The sequence below is a fragment of the Vanacampus margaritifer genome, chromosome 14 (assembly GCF_051991255.1).
Source record: "Vanacampus margaritifer isolate UIUO_Vmar chromosome 14, RoL_Vmar_1.0, whole genome shotgun sequence".
NCBI lineage: Eukaryota > Metazoa > Chordata > Actinopteri > Syngnathiformes > Syngnathidae > Vanacampus > Vanacampus margaritifer.
The window spans coordinates 3,572,926-3,600,216 of NC_135445.1; the positions used below are offsets into that span (position 1 = coordinate 3,572,926).

At 43.8% G+C, this 27,291-nt stretch overlaps 2 protein-coding genes across 7 annotated transcripts; one reads left to right on the top strand and one right to left on the bottom strand.

Moving 5' to 3' along the window:
• The first annotated feature begins 487 nt into the window (after positions 1 to 487).
• Positions 488 to 21,256, top strand: LOC144064073 (uncharacterized). Of its 6 annotated transcripts, XM_077586280.1 has the most exons (28): positions 488 to 618; positions 1,740 to 1,945; positions 2,185 to 2,734; positions 3,609 to 3,715; positions 3,799 to 3,864; positions 3,949 to 4,125; positions 4,323 to 4,456; positions 4,539 to 4,633; positions 4,725 to 4,779; positions 4,876 to 5,019; positions 5,962 to 6,210; positions 6,285 to 6,348; positions 6,664 to 6,871; positions 6,947 to 7,062; positions 7,183 to 7,480; positions 7,582 to 7,716; positions 8,274 to 8,310; positions 8,402 to 8,503; positions 8,586 to 10,922; positions 11,029 to 11,083; positions 11,966 to 12,087; positions 12,176 to 12,279; positions 12,381 to 12,495; positions 14,277 to 14,391; positions 14,468 to 14,531; positions 14,821 to 14,894; positions 16,109 to 16,292; positions 16,513 to 21,256. In XM_077586280.1, exons 2-28 carry the CDS (start codon positions 1,746 to 1,748, stop codon positions 16,615 to 16,617), a joined length of 6,012 nt encoding a protein of 2,003 aa, XP_077442406.1. In that variant the 5' UTR covers positions 488 to 618; positions 1,740 to 1,745; the 3' UTR covers positions 16,618 to 21,256. The 6 variants fall into 6 exon arrangements, with proteins under 6 accessions (XP_077442406.1, XP_077442402.1, XP_077442403.1 ...); XM_077586276.1 differs by having other exon boundaries at positions 4,725 to 5,019; XM_077586277.1 differs by having other exon boundaries at positions 4,725 to 5,019; positions 16,112 to 16,292.
• A 645-nt stretch (positions 21,257 to 21,901) lies between these two features.
• arid6 (AT-rich interaction domain 6) lies at positions 21,902 to 27,279 on the bottom strand. The gene is made up of 6 exons (XM_077585326.1): positions 27,038 to 27,279; positions 25,962 to 26,124; positions 25,399 to 25,451; positions 25,161 to 25,258; positions 24,924 to 25,086; positions 21,902 to 23,333 (listed from the first exon to the last, which is right to left on the bottom strand). The coding sequence occupies exons 1-6, from the start codon at positions 27,047 to 27,049 to the stop codon at positions 22,035 to 22,037; spliced, it is 1,788 nt and encodes a 595-aa protein (XP_077441452.1). The 5' UTR covers positions 27,050 to 27,279; the 3' UTR covers positions 21,902 to 22,034.
• Between the last annotated feature and the right edge of the window lie 12 nt (positions 27,280 to 27,291).

The following is a 27,291-nucleotide window of genomic DNA, read 5'->3' on the forward strand; positions in this document are numbered from 1 at the left end:
CCATGATAGATCTAGCACTACAGTGCCTGTAGTAAACTTATATACACAAACATTCACTGGTATTTATTTAGTCTATGCTCAGCCAGGTAGATCAGTTCATTTTACAATGAAATCAAGCTAGTTGTGTTTGAGGGAAAACATTTTTATTGGTTGATTGTTACCTTTTATACCTGAATAAATGTAGACAATTATGACGTTGACTAGGGTTTTTGTGGTTCCAAGATGCTATAACATGGTGCCAGAGCAATATTTTAAACGGTGCTTTGGCCTGAGCGAATAAAGGAGAGGATTCACTGTACAGGTGAGGTGAGTGTTGTAATGCCAGCTAAATTATTAAGATGTAAATTGTATGAAATTTACTGAAAATATTTTTTACGTTTGTATTCAACTCTTTTTTTTCTTTTTTTTTTTACTCTCGTAAATGAGTCTAGTTATTTTAGTTTAACCAGCTACGCTTGACGTTTACGACCACATTTCCCACAATGCCCCTCGCGGGCGATGAAATAACGCGTCATGGCCAACATGGCGGTTTAATATCTTGCTGCGGGCTTTCATGGCTTGTTTTTTCTCGTCGATTAGTGGACTTTTATTTCTTACTGGCGAAACGTTGGCGAGCAGGTAAGTGGTCCGAAAAAAACGCCGGAAATAATCGATAAAAGCCATTTTGGTTTTGCAAGGTAGAAAGACGGAACGTGTTAGAAAAAGGCGCACGCCTCGCAATCATGTTACTCTGTCAACTGTACAACATTGTTTGTTGGAGTTTTGTCTACTTGTAGTTAACCACACGTATGAACAGCTTGCATATTTAGATTTCGTTTGAATTTCAAAAATCATCATTGGGCTGTCAGGCTTACGCTCTTTTAGAAGCACTAACGGGCCAGCTGCTGGCAACGTCACGTTTCCTTACCATTATTATGAAAACATATGAAAACGCTAATGCTGTCAGACGGTATCAGTAGTTGTGTTCTCAGATTGACTGTGTCAATAGTGCACCAAAAAGTGCAGTGAACTCTTACTCAAAATGTGTACAGTATACATTATTGGGGGATGACAATATTTTTCCAGTAAACTGTATTAAAATACATTTTTAAACATTTACTTCCACAAAATAACTTATAGGTCTCACATTTGTGAGTGCGACATGTAAAGGCGTAACATGAAGGTATAAGAAAGGCAGTTTGTTATTGTAAAGGCAGGGCACGTTTTGATGTTGTTGAAAGAATACTAGCTTATTATAGACATTAAATATCTCACCAAAAAAAAAGTGCGTCCCTCACCTTTGTGTAAATGTTTTATTATATCTTTTCATGGGACTTAAGAGCTGACACTTCCAGTTAACAATGTGAAGATAACACCAAGTTAAACATTCCTGCTCCCATTTACATCAAAGGCGCTCAAGCGGAAAAATGGCTATTTGGGCCCAATTTGGACATTTTCATTTAATAGAATAGTAGTTTCCATCGGTTTGGACATGACTGTGTTGAGTTATTTTGATGGGACAGTAGATTCACACAGTTATTCAGGGTACACTTGTTGTCGTAAAGTGTCTTTTCAAACAGTGTTGTACCATAAAAAGGTATTTAGAAAAATGTGACTGTGCAAAGTTTTACGAGCGATTATATGGAAATTATAGGCACCTTAAAGTGTTCAATTAACTTTTTCTAGCCTTGAAAGGTCATCAAGTTCGGTGTGTATGACGTTCCAGTGTAGCTGATTGACACTCCTTGTGACACGCTCAGGCCTTAATGTTTCGCCGCTCGAGGTTCAGCGTTCGTCCCAATGTGGGCGGGGCCGGGAGGACGGCGGCACCATTGCAGGAAGCCGTACCGATAAGTCAGGAGACGAAAGAGGCTCCTCCGAAAGACGTTGATGAGATTGCGGCGGCCTCTGCGGTGACCGACAGCCAGCTGGTTGACGTGCCTGCGGCTAAAGCTACCCCCGTGAGGTGAGTGGTTTATTTATTAAGGAGGAAATGCGACGTAAACCTTTAGAAGTCCTTGAAATATGTCCTTTCAATCACTTTATTGAATAAAGTAATGAGCACGCAGTCACTCGCCATACAGACTGGGTTTGCCAGTTAACAGCCAACTCTACATTCTCATTTGCTGGCACCCATGTCACTCACCAGAGACTCGTACAAGGATCTCTTCCGGGTTAATGTAGACCTATTTCCGTCCTGCTTAGTGATGGAAACGATCCAAGTGGGGATGGTACCGGCTCCTCGTCTGCTGTCCAGAGGAGGAAACGCTTCTCTGTCAAGCCCAGAGTGGCCCCGGGTCGCCTCACCGCCCCACCTCGAACGCAAAAGTCCCCCACCAAGGTGGGCTCTGAAAATCTCTCCAAAAATTCTGACCTTGAGCCACAAATTGGAACCGAAGTGGTACTGCCTGGGGTCCAGTCGCCGAAGTCGCCCGAGCCCATCGTTGTCTCTTGTGATGGTTCAACACAAGCAGCTGCCGTCTCCCCTGACCACTCTCAAAAAGGAACAAAAAAAACTGAGAAGTCATCACTACCGTCGGACGACAGTCTCATCAAAGTTCCTCCCAGGCCGCCGGACAAAGAGACGGCAGCGCTGTCGGAGAAAGCCAAGACTCTCTTGTCGTCGAAGAGCAGGAAGTCGTCGATTCCCAGGTTCTCCCTGAGTCGACTTTTGAACGACCCGTCGGACATTCAGAGGCTGGAAAAGGCTCAGAAGCTTCGCGACCTGCTCAGGCAGGAGATGCGGAAAGAAAAGGTTAGTCGTTAGTAGAGTTGTGCAAATAATCAAAATTTAATTACAATTTTAATTATTACACTCCACAATTACAAAATTGGCATAGTCGTGAACAAAAATAAAAAAATATTAATACTAATTTTTAGTTATTTAAATGTATATATTTGTACATTTTTATTTTAAAATAACTCATTTAATAAACCTAGTTTGCTCCAAAAGAAACTTGCATAATTATACTGTTTCAAAGAAATGCATTTGTCTTCATATTTTTTACATTTAAACATTTTCTTGTTTTGTACCAAAAAACAAATGATCGCCCTAATCGTGATTTCAATTATTACCAAATTAATTGTGATTAATATTTTCTTCATATTCGAGCAACCCTAGTCGTTAGCCCAGTGGCAATTGTGGTAGAGTGTCCGCCCCGAGACTTGGAGGTTGTGGGTTCAATCCCCGGCCGGGTCATACCAAAGACTACAACAACGGGACCAATTTGCCTCCCTGCTTGACACTCAGCTTTAAGGGTTGGAATTGGGGGGTTAGATCACCAAATGGTTTCCGAACGCAATCCCTGCTGCTCACCGCTCCCTCGGGATGGGTCAAATTCGGAGAACAAATTTCTCCCCACTTAGTTGGGTGTGACAATCAGTGGTACTTAAAATTTAGCTTTCTTGTGTCTTTTATTGTAAAACACATCCAATTTTGGGGCGACCGTTAGAGTGCCTTGTTGTAGAGAAAACAGAAGAACAAGGTAAAAATCAAAAGCAAATAATATTTGGACCCAATTATGTGAAATTGGACCGTTTCCCACGACACACCTGTTGGTCAGTCAAGGCACGTTAATGTGGCACAGTCGTTGGCCAAAAAAAATAAGAAAAGACGTGTTGTGTTGCAGGGTGCCAAGAGAGCAAAGAGGAAACGTGAGCAGGAATGCAATTTGGATCCCGCCAAAATGACCATGAGGGATCTCATCCGCTACCTGCCGACGTCCGACCCAACGTTGTGAGAACTTCTTGCCCGTTTAGCCGATACTACCGCATCACATGCATATTCCTTTGTGTGACCCACAACTAACCGTGTCACAGGTCCAGTTTGGAGGATGAAACTCAGGAGAACGAGACCGTGGTTCCAGTTTCACCAAGGAGAGAAAAGTGAGCGTACCATTCAGTAGATCCCGGTCAAAATTCATGATGGTGCAAGATTTTAACGGCTCTTCTACTTTGATGCTGTCCCAGATCGCCAGAAAGAGTTCCGAAACTGGACTCGGAAGTTATCCCGAAGGCGGGGAGCCAAGCGGAGGAGGAACAGGAGGAGGCAGTGGATGAGGATGAGGATGAGGAAGATGACGGGGCGCTGATGGTGCCGCGGGTCAAAGTGGCTGAAGACGGCACGCTGATCCTGGACGAGGAGAGGTAACGTGTACTAACACCAGAACCCAGCAGTGTTGCACCCCTTCAATGTGCAAAGCTAATTTAGTTAGCCCGTTTATGGTGTTTGACATTATTTGTTAGCATTAAGCTAGCTGAATCGGTGTGATTTTCTGACGCATATCCACGGTGATAAACAGGCGATTTTCTGTAGAGTAATCGTGAGCATTCATGTGTCTCAGTTTGACTGTGGAGGTCCAAAGAGCCAAAGGGCCGAACCCGGCGGAGGGCCGAGACCCCATCTTCGAGCGCGGCTCCACTACCACGTATTCCAGTTTCAGGGCGTCCAGCTACTGCAAGCCCTGGACCAACGAAGGTTCGGACACACACAAGCGTGTAGACAAGCCGAAATTGAATGCATCGTGTATCTTCCTTTTTATGTCTCCTTATTCTTGTAGAGACAGACATGTTCTTTCTGGCGATCAGCATGGTGGGAACGGATTTCTCCATGATCGGCCAGCTCTTTCACAACAGAACTCGAACCGAGATACGGGTCCGTCAAAAAGAGCATTGATGTGTTTATTTATGTAGCTATCTAATGTGCAATGTTGTTTTTTTTTGTGGTTGTGTGTATGTTTAAACAGAACAAATTTAAAAAAGAGGAACGGCAGAACTCCTGGAGGATCGACAAAGCTTTCCGTTTGTACTCCGTTTGCCGTTTTGTGACAGAATCCCGCATATTTATTTATTTTTTGAACATCCCAAGATCCGTCACAGTTGCCATTTGTTTTGCAGGAGAGAGACGAAAACTGGACATCGAGTATTTCACTAAGCTGCTACAGAAGATTCTGGAAGTCCAGGCCAACAGGAAGAAGCTCAAGTCGCTCGTGGAGAAGAACGCATACAAGAAGCGCCGGAGGAGCTCAAAGGGCGAAAAGAGTGAGTGTATTTAAGTCATCTACAATACTTGTGGTAAAAATATAATAGCAAGATGGAAATATAGTGAGATCATATAAAAAAATGTTTCATCCCCTTGCAAATGCTTTAAACACTTCAAAACTACTTGAAACACACTTAAACGTTTTAAATGATTCCTTACCTCCTATTTTTATCCACAAGAAATAGATGGCTATTGTATAGAGGGATGTGATTTTTCCGCTAATTCGCGGAATTCCGCTTTTTTTATCCCCCCCCCAAAAAAAAATTCAGATTTTTTTTTTTTTTTTTAGTAGTTCATTGTGTATGCACATGACTCCGACAGATAACATCTTCTGCTATAACAAAGACATTTGTGGTATGTTCCAATATGAGTTACTTTTCATTTGGTCATGATACAATTATTTGTTCATGAAATTTGAACTCTTCAACATTATTTATGTGTTAACTTAGTAATCACATTAGTTAGATATGATGATATTCTCAGTGATAGTTTTTAAAAGCAAAGGCAGTCCAATGTTTTTGAATGTGACTGATTTTGAGTTGACTAAAACTGCCATTTTATATGGGATAGTTCAATATACATTGAAAATTTATGCTGTTGTTTTGTCTATTTCTTTGTCATGTGAGTACTTAAAAACACGGAAAACCCATGAGCTCCGGGGGGCTACGCCCCCCTTGTCCCCCCACCAGGGCGCTGCCCTGGACCTAGCCCCCAGACCCCCGGCTAAATTTTCAGATAATTTCACTTTGGTCAAATCACATCCCTGTGTGTATAACATCACTTTTATGAAACAAAAAGAAGACTCTGGCTCACGCGGTTCTCCTTGTCATTCCCAGTCGAGGTTCTCAAGTAAATAAAAAATGGCTGACCATGAATTATCGTATCTGCATTGCATCGTGAATGATCTTTCATCTCTTGGTCCTTTTGGTTCTCCTTGGCAGGTAAAAAGTTTGTGGACCATCTCAACAGCGAGGAGGAGGATGAGGAAGTAGACGAGGAGGAGGAGGAGGAGATGGATGGCTTCTTGAGTTCGGAGGCGGAGGACGGAAAGGAAGAGAACGACGAGCTGCGCAAGGGCGGAAAAGCCCTCGCCGCGAAAGCCGGGCAGAAACGCAAACTCCAGAGTGCGCAGGACGTCTCGGCGGCGAAGCTAAAGAAAAGCAAAGTGGGAGGAAAGAGTGGCGGAGAAGGTGCATATCTGCCAGAGCAGAGCGTTCTCGTTGAACCGCACATTTTGTTTTAGGGATTGATTTTGTCTCCTCAGATGACGCTTGCACACCCGAAGACACAGAGGCAGCCCTTCCTGAGGATCAACCCGATTCACAAGTGTAAGGAAGTTTAAAGGGCATTCCACCATGACGTCATGTATTGATACTTCCAGGTGGCAACGGGTTTAATTCTGATTTTAGCCTCCTTCTTTACTGCTGTAGTATTTTTTAGATGAGCGCAATTCTTTGGACGTGAGATAGAAAGCCAAGAGTGATAAAAGTAGTAAAAGTTGGCCCCTAGATGGTCTTGCGACCGGAAATTGGCGTAATCCCAAACAAAGTTTATGTTGTCATTTGTATTTTGGTGCCTCTTGTTAGCAAACACGTTCTGTTGAATTGAATCTCAAGTGGTATATCTTCTCACCAAACGACCAGGTGTGAAAGTCCGGAGATGTGCGAATCATCCGAGCGCGCCGCAGTCAAACCCGCCAAACTCTCACGAGCCAGAGCAGCCAAACCAGTCCTGCCCCTCGGCAGGAAGTGGAGCAAGAAGCTTCCACCCGGTCCAACCGCCACGAAAGCCAAAGGCGATGCGATCCCGATGGGAGACGAATATGTAGCGGATGAAGCCTCGACAGAGCAGGTGATGCTACCAGAGCTTTGTTGAATACACTTTCAACCAGCTGCTAACTTTTTTTTTTTTTTTTTTTTTTTTCAGATAAACAAAGAGACAATGCCACCTAAAGAAGTCAGCGAGGCGGATGAGGAGGATGGTGATGGTGCTATTTCCTCTGGTGATGATGATTACTCTTCTAAACCTGCAAAACCTACCAGGTATACTTCACAAGCCGTGTCCCAATTCAGATGCTGCACTCTGGGGAACTGACGTAACTTTTTTCCCCCATCCTTAATTTGAAAAGGCAAGAAGAAAAGGTCTCTGTGTTTGTTTCGCAGGTATGGGAGAGTCCCCAAGCCCCCCAGCCACTTGAATTACCCTGCCAAGGAAGAGGGTCCCACATCCAAACCCGAGCAAAAGTGCACCGCCAAGAGGACCAGATCGGCCGTGGCACCTTCCTCCGCCCCGGCGTCCAAAAAGTCCAAACTTATCACCCTCAGAGCATCTCAGTCCGAATCCAGCGAGGACGAGGAGGAGCAGCAGGTCCAGCAGGTGGACGAGGAAGAAGCGTTTGTGCCCGCCTGTCTGCGCTCTCCTTTGGCTGTCATTCAACCGGTGGACGAGACAATGGAGGAGGTGCCAAACTCGTTCAGTCGCACGTCATTTTCATCTTTGAATCATTTGCATTTGTCTTTTGTGCATGCTTCCCATAATTCACTCCCTCCTCTCTCATGTAGCTTGACATCTTGGGCAACATGTCTGATGTGTTAGACATTTCCCAAGATGAACTCTGCCCTGATTCCCTCTGTGAGGGGAACAAAAGTGAGTCAGGGGTACGCGAACCGTGTGTGCATCAATTGGACCTCCTGGTTGTAAGTGTCCCCTGCTTAGAGTGCAACACCCAAAAAAAAAAAAAAAAGTTTGTTTAAACCATAAACATTTCTTGACAATAATATGTTATGTGTCCTCACTAGTCTAAACATGACATTCTGATTAATTACATATGTGGAATATGAGTTATGACGCAAAAATCCATCCGTTTGTATCCATCTCAGGGGGCGGCCATTTTGCCACTTGCCGTCGACTGAAGATGACATCACAGTTGCTCAAGGCTCAAGCAACGACCAATCACAGCTCACCTGTTTTTTTTTTTTTAAGCTGAGCTGTGATTTGTTGTTACCTGAGACCTGATCAAAATGGCCGCCTTCTGATATTGATAAAAACGGCTGGATTTTGCTGCTTAACTCATATTCCTCTAATGCAATATTAATCAAAATACAGCGTTTAGACTGCATAGACCATATTGTCAAGAATTTTTTTAGGGGGTTGACCTCCCCTTTAAACTTTATACATTGCCATCATCCACCTGTCTTTTGATGTGTTCTTCCAGATTTAACAACCCCAAATAAAAGTCTTGCTTGTCTTTCAGGATGTTATCGACTTAATGTCTTCTGAACACGCCGAAGGTATGTTGACGCTCTTTTTTTTTTTTTTTTTTTTTCAAATGACTAGTTTCCTGACTCAAACATTGAAATTAAACTTTGCGTTGTTTCTCAGTGTCCGAGGCAGAGAGCTTCAACGAGGCCGCGCAAACGTTGCTCGCCATTGGCAACGTAGCTCACCTCTCTCAGTCGGAGACCACGCGTGATCCGAGAACGGGTACACATACTGTAGTAGTAGTAGTAGTAGTTAATACTGCGGCAAGCAGTTACAGTTGCAGTCAATTTGTCTGTAATTGCAGAGACGGAATCGGAGAGTGTGAATGAGACCAACAAACTCTTGGAGGAAGAAATAGCAGAATTCATCAAGGAAAACAGTTCCAGCCAAATCCCAACTGCAGACCACGGAGTCACACAGATGATTGAGACTTCCACCTTAGCGCCCACAAACACAGGATCTTCAGCTCCTGACCCAAGCCCACAGACCAGAAGAGGTAACGCGTCCAAGGTGAAACCAAAACCTAACCTGGCCAGAGCCTCAAGGACCGCACGTTCAAAGTCCGAACCAGATGCATCACCTGTGAAGTCTCCTACGGAGAGCTGCAGTCTTGCTCCCGTCCTTTCTAAAGAGACAACCCCCATGGAAGGACCGTATGACCAGGCATCAGAAAACCAAACCTGTGACTTCACAGAAGCCAATTTTGATCAGGCTGCCGTAGCAGCCAAGCCTACAGATGTTGAAAGTGGACATAATTATGTGGCTGCATCAAATGTTGCGGAATCGCAAACTGATGGGTCAAACGCACCTTTGCTACAAGAAATTGCTGATCATGACGTTGCTAGGCAAGAAACACTTAAATGTCAGAAACCGAGTGAAGCTGAAGAGACCAGGAGTCGATTCCCAAAGGTCAAATCAAAACCAAATCAGTCACAAATATCAAGGACACAGTCTAAACCTCAGACTTCAGAAGGAACTAGCCCGTCGCCCAATCTGGAATCCACCTCAAAAACAACAGCTGAAGTAGAACCACAGCCAGCTTCTTTAGAGACACCAGGTCAAAACACCAGTTCTGCGTCAACTTTGACCCCATTGATGAACTTAAGCGGCAGTATGATGCAATCAGGAGAGAAGATGGTAAGAGTCGGACATGCCGCAGGTGACGTGAAGTCCACGGATGATAATGCGGATAAAAGTGGTGGAAATACCAAGGCAGCTTCTGAACCCAAAGCTGAATCAAAGACACATTCCGTCCAAGAAGGTAGAGAATTTGACGCCGCCACGCAGGAACAATCGGAAGGTCACAAACCAAGAGAAGTCCAGCCGACCAGGAGGAGTCGATTCGTAGGGATCAAGCCAAACATTTCACATGTATCAAGAAATGCACAATCTAAACCTAAAACCACTAAAGGAAGTCGCCTGTCTGAAGTAGAACCACAGCCCTCGTGTGCCCGCTCTCTTGGGACACCCGCTCAAAGCACCAGTACAGTTTCTAATGCGACTCCAGTCACGAATGTAAGTTCCGGTATCATACATTTCGAGGAACTGGGTTCGGGTGAGGAGAATGTGGTAGACGTTGGAGTTGCTGCAGAACCAAAGTCCACAAACGGTGAAACAGTCAAAAGTGGTCGTAATAATGAGACGGCAGAAGTCTCAAAACTCGAGGCCGAAAAGTCAAAGAAAACTTTGGATCTACTTGAAGGTCAGAAAACGAGTGAGGTTGTTTCCACCCATCAGACCAGAAGGAGTCGATTCCCAAAGGTCAAACCAAAACCGAACCTCGAGACATCAAGAAATGCACAGGATAAACTTAAAATGAGCCCGTCTCTAAATCTTGAATCCGCTCGCGAAACAACAGCTGATGTACAACCACAGCCAACCAATCAAATCACCAGCCCTGCTACGACGGTGACGGCAATCGCAAATGTAGTCTCCGATGTGATACCTTCGGAAGAACTGAATCCTGTGCAGAAGATACCAGGCACCGGACGTGACGCAAGTGCCACAAAGTCCAAAGATTGTGAAACCGTTGAAAGTGGTCGTAATAATGAGACGATATCTGACGCAACAGTCACAGAACCCCAAGCCGAAGAGTCAAATAAATCTTTGGACCCAAAAGATGGCGATCCTGACAGTACCTTGCAAGAGTTACCCGAATGCCAGAACCCAAGTAAAGTTATTTCCAGGAGAAGTCGATTCCCAAAAGCCAAACCCAACCTTCCGCAGACATCAAGAAGTTCACCGTCTAAATCTCAAACCACAGAAGAAACAGCCGAAGTAGAATCACAACGGCAGAAACCAAGTCAAAGCGCCAGGAATCCGATGGCAAACCTCAGCTCTACTGTTACACCTTCAGATGAAATCACTTCTAGCGAGGAGACGGTGGTCGGTCTTGGACCCGATACAAACAAGGAAGACTCAAAGGCATGCGAACACACTCGAGAAACAATTCAAAGACTCCCCAAGGCCAAACCCAATTTGGGATCCGTTGCTAGAGCGACGCAGTCCAAGAATGGATTGGACAAACCCGCCGATGGAACGTCAGACGGCAAATCGGTGTCAGCAAGTTCACGCGGTGAAGGTGGCTCCAAGTCGGCGTTGTCCGTTACCGATGGCCGTAGTAGTGAAACTCCAGCAACGGGTAAGGAAACGGGCAAGCAACGTTGCTCATCATCAGGACACTGTGACGGTGGCTGGTACTTAAAATTGCACACCTAACGTCCTCTCGTTAAACATCACTCCGGCAGATTCTGAAACCAGTGGAGCGTATCAAGTGACCGCAGAGGCTCAAACCCGCAAATGGTGAGCTTATTTAATTTATTTTTATTGTTTCATTAAATTTGCATTAAAGTGGAATTTAACCTTAAACATTTTTTGACAATAATATGTTATAGGTGACCTTACTAGTCTAAACATGACATTCTGATTAATATTACATTTGTGGAATAAGCGTTTTGAAGCAAAATCCAGCCATTTTTATCGATCTCAGGGGGCGGCCATTTTGCCACTTCCTGTCGACTGAAGATGACATCACAGTTGCATAGGGCTGATGCGACGACCAATCACAGCGCACTTGTTTTCTGAAGCTGAGCTATGATTGGTTGTTAGCTGCGACCTGAGCAACTATGATGTCATTTTCACCCGACAGCAAGTGGCAAAATGGCCGCCCCCCCTGAGATGGATAAAAATTGGATTTTGCTGCTTAACTCATATTCCACTAACGCAATATTAACAATACCTTATTTAGACCAGTGGGGCTGCATAGAACATATTATTGTCAAAAAATCATTTCTTTACAAGAGCTTTTTTATTTGACCATTTATGACTTTTTTTTGTAATTATTTGGGAGCAATCACAACAAATCCACATTTCATCGTCCTGATTTTTTGGTTAGGTCCATTGGTTATCCTTCCCTTTTGGCTGAGGTGAAACCTATTTTAATTAGTAGATTAACACCTTAGCTGTTAATAATGGTAACTCTTGCAAGCCAATAGTTATCAGACAGGATTCGGGTTAGAATTTCCCGCCCTCTGTCTGCAGATGTGATATTGTGCACATTGTGTACAGTATGTGAAGAATGGGAAATGTAGTTTTATTTTTTGCCCATAGGTGGCAGTAGCGATTCAAAATTCAATATTGACATGAGTTTGCTTGCTAATGGAAAGTTTGCCCTTATATCGTAAGCACTGACGATACTTCGTTGCCCAAAACCTCCACAATGAGACGAGGCAGGCTCGTTAAGCCCAAGCCCAATGTTGGACAACGCCTTCGCCAGTCTGGACAAGTGACCGTAAAAGCAGGACCAGGTGTGTGGCAGCCTCAATCAGACAAACATACATCACGACATTGCTCTTACTTTGTTATTCGAGACCACCAATTTTGATTCTTGCCCAGTTGGCGCTCGAGGGCAAGCGACCGTCGCGCTGACGCCACTAGAGGGAGCTGTTGATCAAGTTATGGCTACTTGCTCGACAAGAGCACCCGAGCACTCCATTCAGGTAGCATTGTTTATTTCAGTCACATTTAACTAGCCACCAAATCTCCAATGACCTCCTCTTATGTGTTTGTTGCCGCTAATTATGCATTTGAATCTGAAAAGGTGGACTTTGGGCAGACAATTCCGTTTTATTTCTCACCCGATGTCTTTAAGGAGGACTCTGCGACAAGCACGAGAGCCAACCGAACTTCTGCAAGTCTCCCAGTATTTGCAGACAGTAAGTTGGTGATTTTGTGCTAAATTGGAGATGACCAATGTAGCACATGATGTTGGCAGAGCCTTAAAATCTCCAAATTAACTCTTTCACTGCCTGACGTTTTCAGAAACGGGTTGTCCCCACTGCCAGCCGATTTAAGCATTTTGAGTGATCTTTCAAGGTCCACAGAAAATGTTGTGTTTGGACTATGGAAACACGCATACTACCAAATGAAAGATTGGACTCTCAGCTTTCACCAGAAAAAAAAGTTTGTTTCTACCTTATTCCGTTCTTCAGTAATCAACAATAGAAAATGGTTACTTTCACCGAAATTCTCTCTTTTGAAACAAAAAACGGAGAAAAAGAGCTTTTTGTGAAACGATGTTATTTCATGCACTCTAGTGAATTGTACACTTCTTTTTGTCCACGAATGATGCCACAAACACCTAAATAGTGCTTTACTTCTGTAAAACGCTTTCACCAACAATGAAAAAGTGTTTTTTGATTGAAAATACGTTTATTTCCATTCAACAGTGTAACAATTTGACAACACTTTCTTGACGGCCTTTTTTTCCGGGGAATAAAAAGCAAGTAGCAGACTGTACACACTTCCTCCGATGAATATGCATTGGACTCGGGGCACTCACCGTCGTCCGATCGAACGTCCGCCTGTGCGTGCTCGGTTGCGCTCCGCGTTACGACACCGTCATAGCCGCCGCGTCAGCGGTTCCAATTTCGCCGTCAAGCTCGGATTCACCTTCATCATCATCGAGGATGATCACCGTCGTCATCAATGCACTATTTTAGCGTTGGTCGATGCCTTTCGTCTTGTAAGTGTAGAGCTGCTTGCAAACGCTCGCCATTGCCCGTTCCCTCCTCCATCTAGCTCCATCTAACGTCTTCTACTGCCGCGTCAATGCTTCTCAACCACGGAGTCACCACCCTCATCTTCATCATCGATGATGATCATCGTCGTCAACAATGTGCTTTTTCAGCGATGCTTTTGGTCTTTGAAAAAAACGTCTCGGGCGTGAGCTCCTCGCGACCGGCCGCCATTTTTCCTTTGTCTTCCATTCTCATCTCCTGCTCGACGCTCTAGCTCCGCCTCTACTGACGCCCACCCGATCTTGTCAAAAGAGTCATCGCTGCCCTCTAGGGGCCAAAAATAGTCATTAGGCACAACAGACAGACTTGAAACTTTCACCAGACATGCGGAAGGGTTTCCTCTACCCGTTTCAAAAAAAAAAAAATCATTGGATGACGTCTTTTGATGTCATTGGCAGTGAAGCGTAGGTTTTTACTTGACGTCTTTAAACGTCAGTGGCAGTGAAAGAGTTAAATATTGAAAGTCTTTTTTTTTTCTTTTTTCTTTTTTCTTTTTTTTTAAATGGACCAAATCTTTGTGGGGAATGTTGCCATTCTGCTTCTGAATAATGTATTTTATGTCATATTTCCAAATATTATCACATGCTGTGTGGTCTTGGAAAATCACAAAAAGTGTTACATTTAGCATGTTTATTTACATCATCTAATTAGGTTCTGCCATTTTAAATGAGCCCTATTATGCAATGTGGGCCGCCTTTCCCCACAGTATTCATGATGACATGATCAACAACAACAAAAAAAGGACAAACTGGGTGCCACCCCAGTTATTTTTTTTTGTGCTATTGTGTTGTGCAGTGCAAGGCCTGGGCACGCTAAATACTCACCTTTTGTTCTTTTCGTGTGTGGAATAATTATGTCGTGAATGAATGTTAATGTGCTACCGAGTTTCACTCTCTGTTCACTTTCTTTCACATCAGCGCTTTCAGTGCCATCAGATCCAGACGAGCCCTTCTTCATCCTGTCCCTAATGGAAGTCCCACTGGATGCGTCTCCCCCTCGGCCCCCCCGAGCAGATCTATCCCTGCAGCACAGGTCCAAATGGTCCCGATACGTTGAAAAGGTGATACCCTGCTCTTGGGTGTCTAATGGTGCCTCCTTGTCTCCGCAGCCTTCCTGTGGACAGTGCGGTTGCAGGGACGGCCGTCCCCTGTGGAGAGATTGGTGTCGCCGCGGTAACACTGTAGCACCGACATTGAGAGATTTTGTGTGCGATGTTATAACATTAAGGGGGGGAAAAAAAACTCTCAGTAACTTAGCTTTGTATAAGCAGACAAACTATTACTACTTATATTGACACCTGTGGACATTTTATTTAGTTGCTAACTAACCATAGATGACTTTGGGGAGATCAACTCGGTCATTCAATTTTATATTTGATCGGTGGGGCAGGAATACCAGACACAACTATTTGTTTACACAGTCAGTTTCCCATAATATGTTCTTTTTTCTTTTTTCGTGAAGCATCCAGTCCTACCAGCTCCAGCTGCAGCAAGTGAAGACACGCCCCCATCAGCTGTGTCAAGTCCTCCCCAAAGGTGACAAAATGCACCTGATTAATGTGATAAGTGATTATCTTCTGTGTTTAATCAAAATAAGACATTTTGCAAACATCTGTTTTTACTTTGGAAAACAATGACCGAACCGGTACAATAGTAAAACATCATTCCTCCTTTTTTTTTTTAATCACAGGGATGTGATTTTTCCGCTAATTCGCGGAATTCCGCTTTTTTTTTTATCTCCCCCCCCCCCCAAAAAAAAAAATCAGATTTATTTTTTATTTATTTTTTTAGTAGTTCAGTGTGTATGCACATGACTCCGACAGATAACATCTTCTGCTATAACAAAGACATTTGTGGTATGCTCTAATATGAGTTACTTTTCATTTGGTCATGATACAATTATTTGTTCATGAAATTTGAACTCTTCAACATTATTTATGTGTTAACTTAGTAATCACATGAGTTAGATATGATGATATTCTCAGTGATAGTTTTTAAAAGCAAAGGCAGTCCAATGTTTTTGAATGTGACTGATTTTGAGTTGACTAAAACTGCCATTTTATATGGGATAGTTTAATATACATTGAAAATTTATGCTGTTGTTTTGTCTATTTCTTTGTCATGTGAGTGCATTGAAAGTACTTAAAAACACGGAAAGCCCATGAGCTCCGGGGGGCTATGCCCCCCTTGTCCCCCCACCAGGGCACTGCCCTGGACCTAGCCCCCAGACCCCGGGCTAAATTTTCAGATAATTTCACTTTGGTCAAATCACATCCCTGTAATCACTATATGAATACGAAGTACGAAATAAACCCCAATCACTGGTTAATAAACAGTAATCATGGGGGGAAAAAATGCTTTTGTTATGCACTTTAATGCAAAATTGAAATTAATCCGATTAGTCGATTGATTGAATAATCGAAAAGATTAATTGATTCTCAAAATATTCCATATTTACGGCACTAATTTGGAGTGTTTCAATATATGTTATTATTAGCGGTGCTTCATGAACTGTTACAAATGTTGAAAAATCGCCAGTAGGCGAGCTGAACAATTTTGAAAAATAGTAAAAAAAAATAAAAATAAAAATCACTATTATTATACCAATTTTTTGGGGGGGTCTTATGCTGCCAAAAAGGCAAATAACCCATGGATCAATATGAACGCTTTATCGACTTCAAATAGAGTTGTTATTGCTATTTGCCCTATTAAAAACATGTTCAACCCGTTTTTTTGTTATTCCCCAATAGGAGAGCCAGAGGCAAAGCCGCTTCCTGCCGACCCAAAGTCAGCAAACGCGCGACCGGAAAGCGGCCTACGGCATCAACCGCGGCCCCCCAACTGGAGACCGCGCAAAGCACAGCAGAGCCCGAACCATTAGCAGCCTGTACAAAAGCATCGCGACCACCTAGTCCTCCTTTGTCTTCAATTGAGGTAAGCAACGCTCAAGAGCGCCATCTGCAGGCTCATGAAAAGCTCTGCTTGTACTTGTACACGATTCCTACATCTGGATCGCAAGGATATGGAATAAATGCTCTCACATCTTTTTTTTTTTTTTTTTTTTTCACCAGGTAAGGCTTTAAAAAAACAAAAACAAGAAACAAAGCAAATTTGATTGAGTGCTTAACTAAAACTCTTTGTGTCTGTCTTGTAGGTTTCTCCGTGCCATCGCAGCAACAGCAGCACGGTCCAAGAGGAGCCCACCAACGTGTCCCAGTACTTCCTAAGTGACATTTTCACTGAAGTGAATGAAACGTGAAAAGTACTACATTTACACTCCTTTTACCTTTTAATTTTATTTTCCTTACAAAAAAAACGTGATTGGGCTTGGAGTCAAATCCTAAAACGCACTATAACCTTTTTAGGTGACCTTCTCTAAACTTGTTATAGTGCAATTAATAGGTAAAAAATGTTATATACAATAATATGTGCTATGTGACCTCTCTAGTCTAAATTAATGTTGCATTTGCGGAATATGAGTTATGCAGCAAAATCCAGCCATTTTTATCCATCTAAGGGGGCGGCCATTTTGCCGCTGAAGATGATGTCACAGTAGCCCAGATAATGACCAATCACGGTCCCCCCGGTTTTCTAAGTTTGCTCTCGTGACGTTTCCAAGAAGAGCTGTGGTTGGTCGTTACCTGAGACCTGCGACTGACGTCATTATCAGTTGATAACAAGCGGCAAAATGGCTGCCGAGACGTTGCTGAATTCATATTCCACAATTAGTTCGAAATCAGAATACATTGTTTAGAACGGCGGGACCGCATATGATATGCTATTGCGAAGAACAATTTGGGACTTGACTTCCGCTGTAACGTCCATCTTTAAATTGACCCTCAAAGCCCAGTATTGCTAACTTTTTGTGAATAATAGTGTATTTTCGTTGTTCAGCACTTTATAGGGGTATATTTTTTTTGTACTTAGCCATGAAAAAAACAACAGACTGACACATCTTGCTGGTGGAATAATGTGAAGCAACGTCAACCTCCTTATGTTTTGTTTTTCATTCCTTTTTAACACAGTAAACACAAAATCTTGAATGACTTTTCAATGAGCCAAATAAGACTTAAGCTGATTATGCAATTGGATGCACATTCTTTTATTTTTTATTTTTCTCCTGTAACCACTTGAAACACGTAACAAAGTAGTTTCTTTACAATCCAAATAAACACGTTCTTCCACCTAAACGGCGGTTTGCAGGTGTTTTACCTGGATTCTACTTTTCACAATGAGCCAATTATTACCTCAGCCTGCAGAATCTCCAAACATGACCACATAATTCGCGTTCCAACTATTTTTGCTATGCTGGCCTGCAGGGCTTTGCTAACAGCGTTGAAGTTAATTTATAGCCCGGCGACACCCGATCTGAACCCTAAAAGGTCTTCCAAGGTGATCCTAATCGTTTCAATTATTTTAATTTTTTGTCAAATTTCCATCTCAGCTGCTTGCGAATGCTTCGTGATTCCAGGAATGGCTCATCTGATGACTTGCTTTTTCCAACCTTTACGGGCGATGGCGTGACATAAAAATAAAATAAAAACCAACGTGGAAAGCGAGAGCCGATGACGCACCGGGTTCGGAGAAGCACTATATTTTCCACCCTCAGTCTTTTATATAAGAGAATTAATTGCTCCATGCCGTCGTCTCCAAGAATTATTCTCAGCGATTGTGTTGGCTTGTTTGCGCCAGCCTGAAAACCACAAGGTTCTGGCATTCAAAAATTCTCCGCCTAAACTGAAAGAACACAACCCGCCCCAATTAGCATTAGCAAATGTAGCTTTTTTTTTGGGTCTTTTTTTTTTTTCTTTCTCTCCTTTGTTCCAAGTTATCAAGCTGTCATCGCAGAGTCTACACGTAGACTTTTACTAGTAAATATCTGTCCTTTAAATTACAATTTAATTTAATTTCTCTTAATTTTCCTGCAACTAATAAATAAATGACTATAAACTAAAAGGCTGTAACATTCCGTCACTGTCAGAGAAACGTGTTTGGAATATTTGATCACGACTCTTGATATGAGGGAGTGTTTGTTTTTCTTAAGCAATTCTGGTACGCAAACATCTCGAGCATCCGAACAGAAACAAAGGCTGTATTTGATACCGGTAAATGTCGGAATGTTTGCATATTTTTCAACGGCTATAAATGGCTGGCATGTTTGGAATAACGCCGAAGAATGTTTCACAGAGATTTTCATGGTAAGGTTCGTGTGTTACAAAAAAAGATGACAGTGATGGCTGACTCGTTAATTTGTTTATAAGGGGCGGGCCAATGCTATTTGGCATATTTTTCAAAACACAAATTGTTTGATAAACTGCAAACTTACCAAAAGAAAGAGTAGACTCTTTTTTTTTTTTTTTTTTTTTTTGCCTGCTAACATTAGCTTTCGAGCTAGCTAGCTGCCTTGGATGTCGTTACGAAATACAGTATAGTGAAACCCTGGTATATTTATTGTGGGGGGATACGTTCCAGAACGCAGGTGAAAATCCTGCAATATCAACATCTATGATCCATCCATGTTAATAGTGGGCGTTAACTGTTAATGATTAGTGTTAGCGTGCTAGCGACTCAAGACGTCAGTATCCTCGTCTTTGTCGCGGTAGATGAACTTCCTGTGAAGATGCTGCCGGCCCCAAAATCAACCGTTATTTGACAATGATATGTTCAATGCAGCCGTTTTTTTTTATTCATCTCAGGCGGGCGGCCATTTTAGATACTTGCTGTCGACTGAAGATGACATCAATGTTGCTCAGGTGTCAGGCAGCAACCAATCACAGCTGAGCTTCAGAAAACAGGTGAGCCGCGATTGGCCGTTGCCCTGAGCTGCAACGCAGCAAGTGGCAAAATGGCCGCCCCCCCTGAGATGAATCAAAACGGCTGGATTTTGCTTCATAACTCATATTACAAATGTAATATGAATCCGAATGTCATTTTTAGACTAGTGAGTTCACAAGAAATGTGTCAGGTTGACAGGTTGAAAAATTTATGAAGGAGCCGTTTGCCATGCAAGAGTCTTATACCAAGATGTAATTACATATTGGCATCAAAGACCTGTCGGTTCGGTTTCCCAAGATTGGCCTTGTGTGAGGCAACATACAATTAAAGCAATTAAATAAAGCACAAGCTGTTCTTAAAAAAACAAACCTTTATGCCAAAAAGCGACCTAATTGAGACTTTTATTAAATTCCGCAGTGTCATTGTGATGCTTCCCGCCCGGGGTGTAGTTACATTATACAATCAAATGCGGTGTTTGTTTCCCAACATCTATTGAGCAAGGCAGCCTACAAACTTTGGCTCATTGACGCCACTACTTTTAATGTGGAATGAAAATTTCCTGCCAACGTATCGTGAGAAGCTTGTGGAAGGATATCCGGAATGGTTACCCAATGTTATACAGTTTCCAGGCAGTGCTAGCAAAATACTCATGAAATACATCGAAAGTTCTGACTTTGAAGTAATGAATGCAAAATTGTATAAAAAAATCAGATTAAATAAAATATATCATTTTTCCTGCCTTTAGCAAATAGACATCATTTTGTACCCTTGCCATTAGGTAAATTGTGTAAAACACCAAAACACCAAGTGTTATGATGTACTGTTCAGACCCACGGAACTCAATAAGCTGATACCAATAACAGATACCAAATTTCCCATGACACAGTTGGTAAGCAAAAGGTAAACATGCCAAAACCGTCCCAATCGCACTCAATCTCGTCAAAGCTGTTTTTGTTTCTTCATATCCTCATAGCAGCGTAATTGTGTGTGTGTGTGTGTGTGTGTGTGTGTGTGTGAGAGAGACAGACATGGAAAGTACACTTCTTGGTGTTGGAAGGGATCCTGCGTTAAGGCGGATGAATTTGAAATTTGATTGGCTAAAGAAGCCCTCCCATTGCTAATCGTTTGAAGTGATATCAGTCGGTACTGTTGATTCTGAAGGCCCCGTCGTAGCCGCTTGGCACATTTGGAAAAAACAAAAAACAAACCTCACCTTTTGCACTGGCTTGTCCTCGTTTGGCCTCGAATACGATGGCGTCGGCCAAAGGGCGTCGGCCTCCGTCTCCTCTAGTTCAATCGTAGTTGCTTTTGGTGTATCGACTAATTGAGGGTGCACATTACAATTAGCAGCCGCTCAGCAAGTTTAGCGTCTGGATGAAAGACGCGTGATTTGCCGTCGCCATGGAAACAGGGATATACGGACAGCACTTGATTGGCGTTTGATTTGAAGCGTTGACAATCCAATAATTGGAATGTTGACAAACATTTCAGTGATTTGTTGTAAGAGAACACTCTTTGTATCCAAATGAAGACAGCAATAAACCCAGTCATGAGTTTTACCTACATTGACACCGTTTTATGTATTAATGGTGAACCCTGTTATGTCATGGTTTATCTTTCGCACTCGTGCTACAGCTAGCAACACGTTTTTGTGGTGTTTATTTATTTTTAAAATATTTTTCTGGAGGGCTCAGTATTGTTCATTCGGTAATTTTACCGATTTGACATGTCATCATCATTGCTCTCTCTCTCTTTTTTTTTTTTTGTATGTGGGTGAGTATGTGGTGCGAGTGTGTGTGTGTGTGTATTCATTAGTTCACCTAAAACCTATCAAAAAATCCGATACCGTTCACCTAAACTGAACACTTCCAGACAGTCGTGAGGCCGCCAGGAGACCCGAGGAAGGACCAAAGAAAGGAAAGTGAAATCCAGCACCCACCAGGTGTGTGATGGTGTTTATTTTCTAACTTTCCACAAAGCAGAGAGAATATCTGCCTGTGAGTATTGCTGCATGCTCTTTGTATGCGTTGAATGTTATGGCAGTGGCAGTTGTTTGAAGGTTTATAAATACTTAGCATAAATTAGCATAGATGTTAACCTTAATAAAATTTTTGTTAAAATTATACGGTTGGTTTAAATGTTGGTGTCTACAGTGTGAGAATTTTGCAGTCAATGGCAAACAGCAACTTTTAAAGGTTTCTTGACAATAATATGTTATACGTGACCTCGCGAGTCTAAACATGACATTCTGATTAATATGACATTTGTGGAATACAGTATGGGTTATGCAGCAAAATCCAGCCGTTTTTATTCCATCTCAAGGGGGCGGCCATTTTGCCATTTGCAGTCGACTGAAGATGACATCACAGTTGCTCAGTGCTCAGGCAACGTCCAATCACAGCTCACCTGTTTTCTGAAGCTGAGCTGCGATTGGTGGTTACCTGAGCCCTGAGCAACTGTGATGTCATCTTCAGTCGACAGCAAGTGGCAAAATGGCCGCCCCCTTGAGATGGAATAAAAAACTGCTGGATTTTGCTGCTCAACTCATATTCCACTAATGCAATATTAACCAGAATATATATTTTTATATTATTATTATTATTTTTTTATTTATTTATTATTTTATTTTTTTTTGGGGGGGGTCAACTTCCCCCTCAAACCAAGCACACGATGCTTCTTATTTGTAGAATTGTGCATTTTCGTTTTCTTGGTGATATCAAACGATAGTTTCCCATTTCTTGACAGTGACAGAGACAAGTGCGAAGGAAAACTTTAAAATGTATTTTAATTATATTAAATGTGTAAAGAAGGTGTAAAAAAACATTTTTTTCTTGAATGGTCTCTTGCATCCCCGAGTGTTGTGGATACAATATTTACACAGTCTTTCCATTCCTGTGAGCGTCACGTGGAGTTGGAGATGATTTTCTTGAGCTTCATCACCTCCTCGCTGGTCAGCTGCAGCATGGCGGCGGCCGAGCTGGAATTCATCATCAGCAAAGACGAGTTGTTGTTCTCTGGCGCTTTCCAACTGGAATCGGCGTCTCTCTGACGGCTCGTCGTCACCGTGAGGTCGTGCGGAACCGGGTCGGGGCTCTTCTGGGGCGGTTGCCTTTCCTTGGCGGAGGCCTTCCAGTAGGGCGGAGGTTTGGGGCCGCTTGATGACGTCACTTCCGGCTGGGGAAACTGAGGAGAAGGGTTCGGAACGGTGCTGGGTTTTGGAGCACTGTTGGAAGGGGCGGGCACTGCGTAGCCGGTGAAACGATTTGGGTTGGGGGCGTGGCGCACCGTGGACGTCGGGATGCTTGAGCTCGAGCTCGGGCTTGGCGCTTTTCTGCCGGGCACTCTGAGGTCTTCGATGCTGGCGCTACGCTGGTGGCAGTTGGGGTGAAGCGCTAACTGCCCCGGGGGCGAGTCCTTGCTCCTTTGCGCCACCTGCTGCAAGAGGCGAGGTAGCTGCTTGCCGTCGTAGCTCGCACCCGGGGGTCTGTACATCCGTAGCCAGTTGTGGAACACCGACAGGGGGATCTCGATCTCCATTTTGCCGTTGTTTTCGGCAGGCGGGCAAGGCTGGAGGTGGCTGATGTTTAATCTCTTCGCCGGTGGGCCCTCTTCTGTCGGAGTCCTGTACTCGCTCGGGTTCCGCTTGGTAACGCAGGTGCGGCTGTCGGTTCTCATTGTTAGGGCGGCGTCGACCTCCGGACTGCTGCTGGAGGTGAGGTCGACCACAAAGTCCTCCCTGGCGAGGTACGCCGTCGCTCGGTCTGTGGCGGCCTCGTCCGGCTGCTTGGCGCCGTCTTTCCTTGCGCCCTGCGAGTACAGTGAAGACGGCGTGTTGAGAAACTTCGGGTTCTTGCTGGCCAAGGGTGGCGAGAAAGACGATTTTGGATTCCTATCCATCCTTTGAGTCTCCGCTTTGACGCTCAGGTTGAGAGGTTCGCTCAGTCCGGAAGAAGACTTGTACTGCTCAGCCAGGAAGCGCAAGTGCTCCAGAGGCCTCACTTGTTCGGGCGGGCCAGAACCACATGGGGGGAAGGTGAATTTGGGTGGGGGGGCTGTCTGGGGGCTGTGGGAAGTCATCATGGGAGCAGACATGGGGACGTAAGGCGGCAGAAGGGCGCGACCTGAATGGTAGTAGTGGGGGGGTTGAAGTTGGAGGGGAAAGCTGGTGTGATGAAGGCCCGGATGGAGGTTGGAATGATTCTGGTGGAGAGAAAAGTGGAGTTTACTGCGTCTGTCTTTTGGTTCTCATGTCATGCCATGGTTGCCTTGATCCCTTTTAACACTGCTGTTTAAATTCAATCATGTAGATACCTCCCATTGAAATGAATGGCGGGTGACCAGGGGTCGAAATCCCCCCATTGAAATGAATGGCGGGCGACCAGGGGTCGAAATCCCCCCATTGAAACGAATGGCGGGCGACCAGGCGTCGAAATCCCCGCATTGAAACGAATGGCGGGTGACCAGGCGTCGAAATCCCCCCATTGAAATGAATGGCGGGTGACCAGGGGTCGAAATCCCCCATTGAAACGAATGGCGGGTGACCAGGGGTCGAAATACCGGCCCCATTCATTTTCAATGGCCGGGCTGGATACGCTTTAAGGTTGAATAGTTTTGCAAGAGGGAACGACAACCATGCAACCAAAGTAGTCAAGGTGGGCGCGTCAATGAATTTTGAGCGTCCGCCATTCGGCAATCGTCAACAGTCAGGGACACCCTTCCGTCACCGTCACCGTCAATATTTCAAGCCGAACCGTCCATCCATCATTCGTCAAATGTTGAGCAAAATTGGCATCGATTCATGTTTTTCGTCATTCGAAGTGGGCGTCTGTCAATGATTTGTCATTCGTCACCAAATTTATTTATTTTTTATTATTATTTTTTTTTCTGGAGAGCTCAATATTGTCCATTCGGTAATTTTACCGATTTGACATGTCATCATCATTGCTCTCTTTTTTTTTTATATATATATATATATATATATATATATATAAAAAATTTTTTTTTATATATATATATTTTTTATTTTTCGTCACCAACTTTATTGACAGATTGACGATTACAATGTCGGATGAAAAGGCATTTTGAGCGTCCGTTATTCGGCAATCGGCAATAGTCGGGGACACCCTTCCGACATTATCAAATCGTCAATATTTTAAAAAAAAGCTGTCATTCATCGATTGCCCAGCAAAATGAACGTCTGTCCATGTTTCCGTCAATCCGTCACCAAAATCGGACGACCGTCATTGACGGATTGACGATGACATTGCCGGACAAAAACCCACTTCCGTCATCCATTTTTCAAAGTTTCCCGTCAATCGTCAACTAAATGGCCGTCCGTTGGATCGACTGGTTGTTAAACAATACTTCTCTTTATACTACCATCATTTTCTCGTACCCTGTGATTATCTTGTTTGACTTTGTCAAACAGGAACGATCCGCCCTACCACAAACTCACGCAACAGGAGTAATAAGCAGAAATTTACAGTTATGTAAGAACGGACAGAATTTAATCAATGATTGCATGATTTTCTTTCAAATGCCTTCCCGGCAATTTAGCACGTAAGGAGTGTCTGATTTGTGATCAGTGAGTACCAGAGACATTTCCCCGTACCGTTCTGCTTCTTCCGCCTACTCCTGATACTCCGAGAGTGGGCAAGGAAAAAGATAGCTCGGATGACTAAAAGTCATTTGGCAAGTCAATCATGTCCTCTCAGGAAAATTGGCTTTCGGAACACATAAGCTCGCTTTGAAGATCTTTTCGTCTCCCCAGAAAGAAGTAACGTGACCAACCTGGTGGTGCAGCGGCAGCGACATCATCTTGCGCTTGACCGGTCTCGGACCGTCCACGTCCTCCACGCCGTAGCCGTAGCCGTAGCGGTAGTGCTCGGCCACGTGCGGCGACACCACGTTCATCGGCATCCCCTTCAGGTGGCACTCGTACGCCAGCAGCAGCCTTCGCGGGGATGCCCACACGCACGCCGGTTAGGTTCGAGTCTGACGAGTAACCCCCCCCCCCGACTGACTCACTTCTCGTAATGGCGGCGGGTGCAAGTGGCGGCGCTGGTGCTGCGAGGGTTCCCTCCCAGCGAGTTGTAGACCTGCTTCCAGAGCTGCTGAGCCGTCACCTGTACCGGACAAAAGCTCCCATCAATCGTTTCCATGCCATAAAACTTTATTAGCAAATGCTCGCGTTAACAATGTGATTAGCATCTTAGCTACAGAAAGAGGAAGCAAAGTGCTAGCAAGGCAACTATAAAGAACGTACCTGGTGGTAGCCCCCCAAGTCTCTGACTGTCTTGAACATCACAAATAGATCAACTGGGGGGGGGACAAAAACTTTTTAGGCCTCTCGCATTAACCGATACAAGAATTGTCTTTAACTCTTTGACTGCCAAAAACGTTAAATGACGTTTAGTAAAATCCTATGGAGGAGTGCCAAAGACGTTTTTTTCAAAACAGGTGAAACTAACCATTTTCTATTGTTGATTACTGAAAAACGGAATAAGGTAGAAACAAACTTTTTTTTCTGATGAAAGATGAGAGTCCAATCTTTCATTTGGTAGTATGTGTGTTTCCATAGTCCAAACACATCATTTTCTGTGGACCTTGAAAGATCAGTCAAAAATGCTTAAATCGGCTGGCACCCACGGCATCCCTTTTCTGAAAACGTCTGGCAGTCAAAGAGTTAAGAAAAAGTCACCAGATTGATGTAATCAGACTGAACCAAATGATAGGAAATTTTAGGCTTTCTCTGCTAGCTGCTAAATTTCGAGTTTTGCTTGTGTTGCCTTGTCAGTCTACTGACAATTCCAAAAACCGCTCAAGTACTTTGTTTGAAGCCCAGATGCGGGATCCTCTCGATGGGGGTGTCTCGCTTCTTCATGAAGAGGTAGAGATTCTTCAGGAAGGCCTCCTCGCTCACGGCCATCAAGTCCCTACGGTTCTCCTCTTGGACCGCCGGGGCCCCTAAGTGAGCCTTAGCCAAATGTGCCTGCCGATGCCAAGAATAACAACAAATCAGCGCGTTTGACAAAAGGCTCACTGTTCTGCTTTCTTATTGATGAACGGTCGTCAAACAAATAAATCAAGTGTGAGACAGCCGCGCCGTTGCTGCATCAATGCCGCCTTTCACGGTCGGATGACGCGTCGCCCGTCAAGAATTTGGCAAGGCACGTTACTGCTTTTTTGACTGCACCGATTTTCATCTTTAAAATCTTAACCTTCGCCCCCAAAACATACCCTAGCCTGACCCCGGCTGCAGCTGCAACTCCCAACATGTCACCCTAACCTCGAACCCTGACCCTAGTTTAACCTGAACCCCAACTGCACCCTTGCCAACACACAGAGCGCCGTCATGCTCGGAAATTAATTTTGTTGTTGTGAAAGCTCAAATGATATCGAATAGCATTTTTGATTGGCCATTCCATGCAAATACATTTTCGAGTTACCGAAAACTAGTAAACTGAAAAAAAAAAAACTAGTATCAGAACCCCACACAAACCCAAATCCTACTCCAAACCTGCAACCTTAACCCCAAACCTACCCCAAAATCTTAGCCCGAACCTGCAACATTGGCCCTAATCCTAACCAACCAATTTTCACCCCTTAACTCCAAATCCTAATCCCAAATCCAAACATAGCATAATCCTAAATCAATTTTGCACATTTTTGGAAAACTACTAAACACTACTAGAAGAGTCCAGTTGCATATTCAACATTTGTGAATCTACACAGACATAAATTTAAAAAAAAAAATCTATTTTTAGCAAGCCCATTGATTTTTTTTTTTTTTTTTTTTTAACTGATATGACTCGGTTAAAACTGACTTATCACAAAATACCAACCCAAATCCTACCCCTAAAAGTGTTCCATATACAAAAGCACAAAAACCTTCCTTTACTCACCATTTCCATCATGAGTGCAAGCAAGGGTGCCGATCAGTCGTCGCCGGGTGCTAATCCGAAACCACTGCAACACACTCTTTACCCACACGCACACACGTGTACGTCCCGACGGCTGTTAGCAAATATTTGACAGCGTGACACAAGCCGCCTATTTTCAACGTCCCCGCTGCTGAGATTTTGGACGGTCCGACCGGTCCGACCGGCTCCCGAAACAACTGCAGCGCCGAAATCAACCGCACGGCGCAATTTGGCAT

Excerpts from the sequence above, each read along its gene's own strand:
- LOC144064073 (XM_077586276.1), top strand. The coding sequence starts at position 1,746 with ATGTTTCGCCGCTCGAGGTTCAGCGTTCGTCCCAATGTGGGCGGGGCC. Across the intron at positions 7,481-7,581 it reads TGGACGAGACAATGGAGGAG|CTTGACATCTTGGGCAACAT; the intron begins GTGCCAAACTCG and ends TCTCTCATGTAG. Across the intron at positions 10,923-11,028 it reads TAGTGAAACTCCAGCAACGG|ATTCTGAAACCAGTGGAGCG; the intron begins GTAAGGAAACGG and ends TCACTCCGGCAG.
- arid6 (XM_077585326.1), bottom strand. Across the intron at positions 25,259-25,398 it reads ACTTGGGGGGCTACCACCAG|GTGACGGCTCAGCAGCTCTG; the intron begins GTACGTTCTTTA and ends TGTCCGGTACAG. Across the intron at positions 25,087-25,160 it reads ACCCGCCGCCATTACGAGAA|GCTGCTGCTGGCGTACGAGT; the intron begins GTGAGTCAGTCG and ends ATCCCCGCGAAG.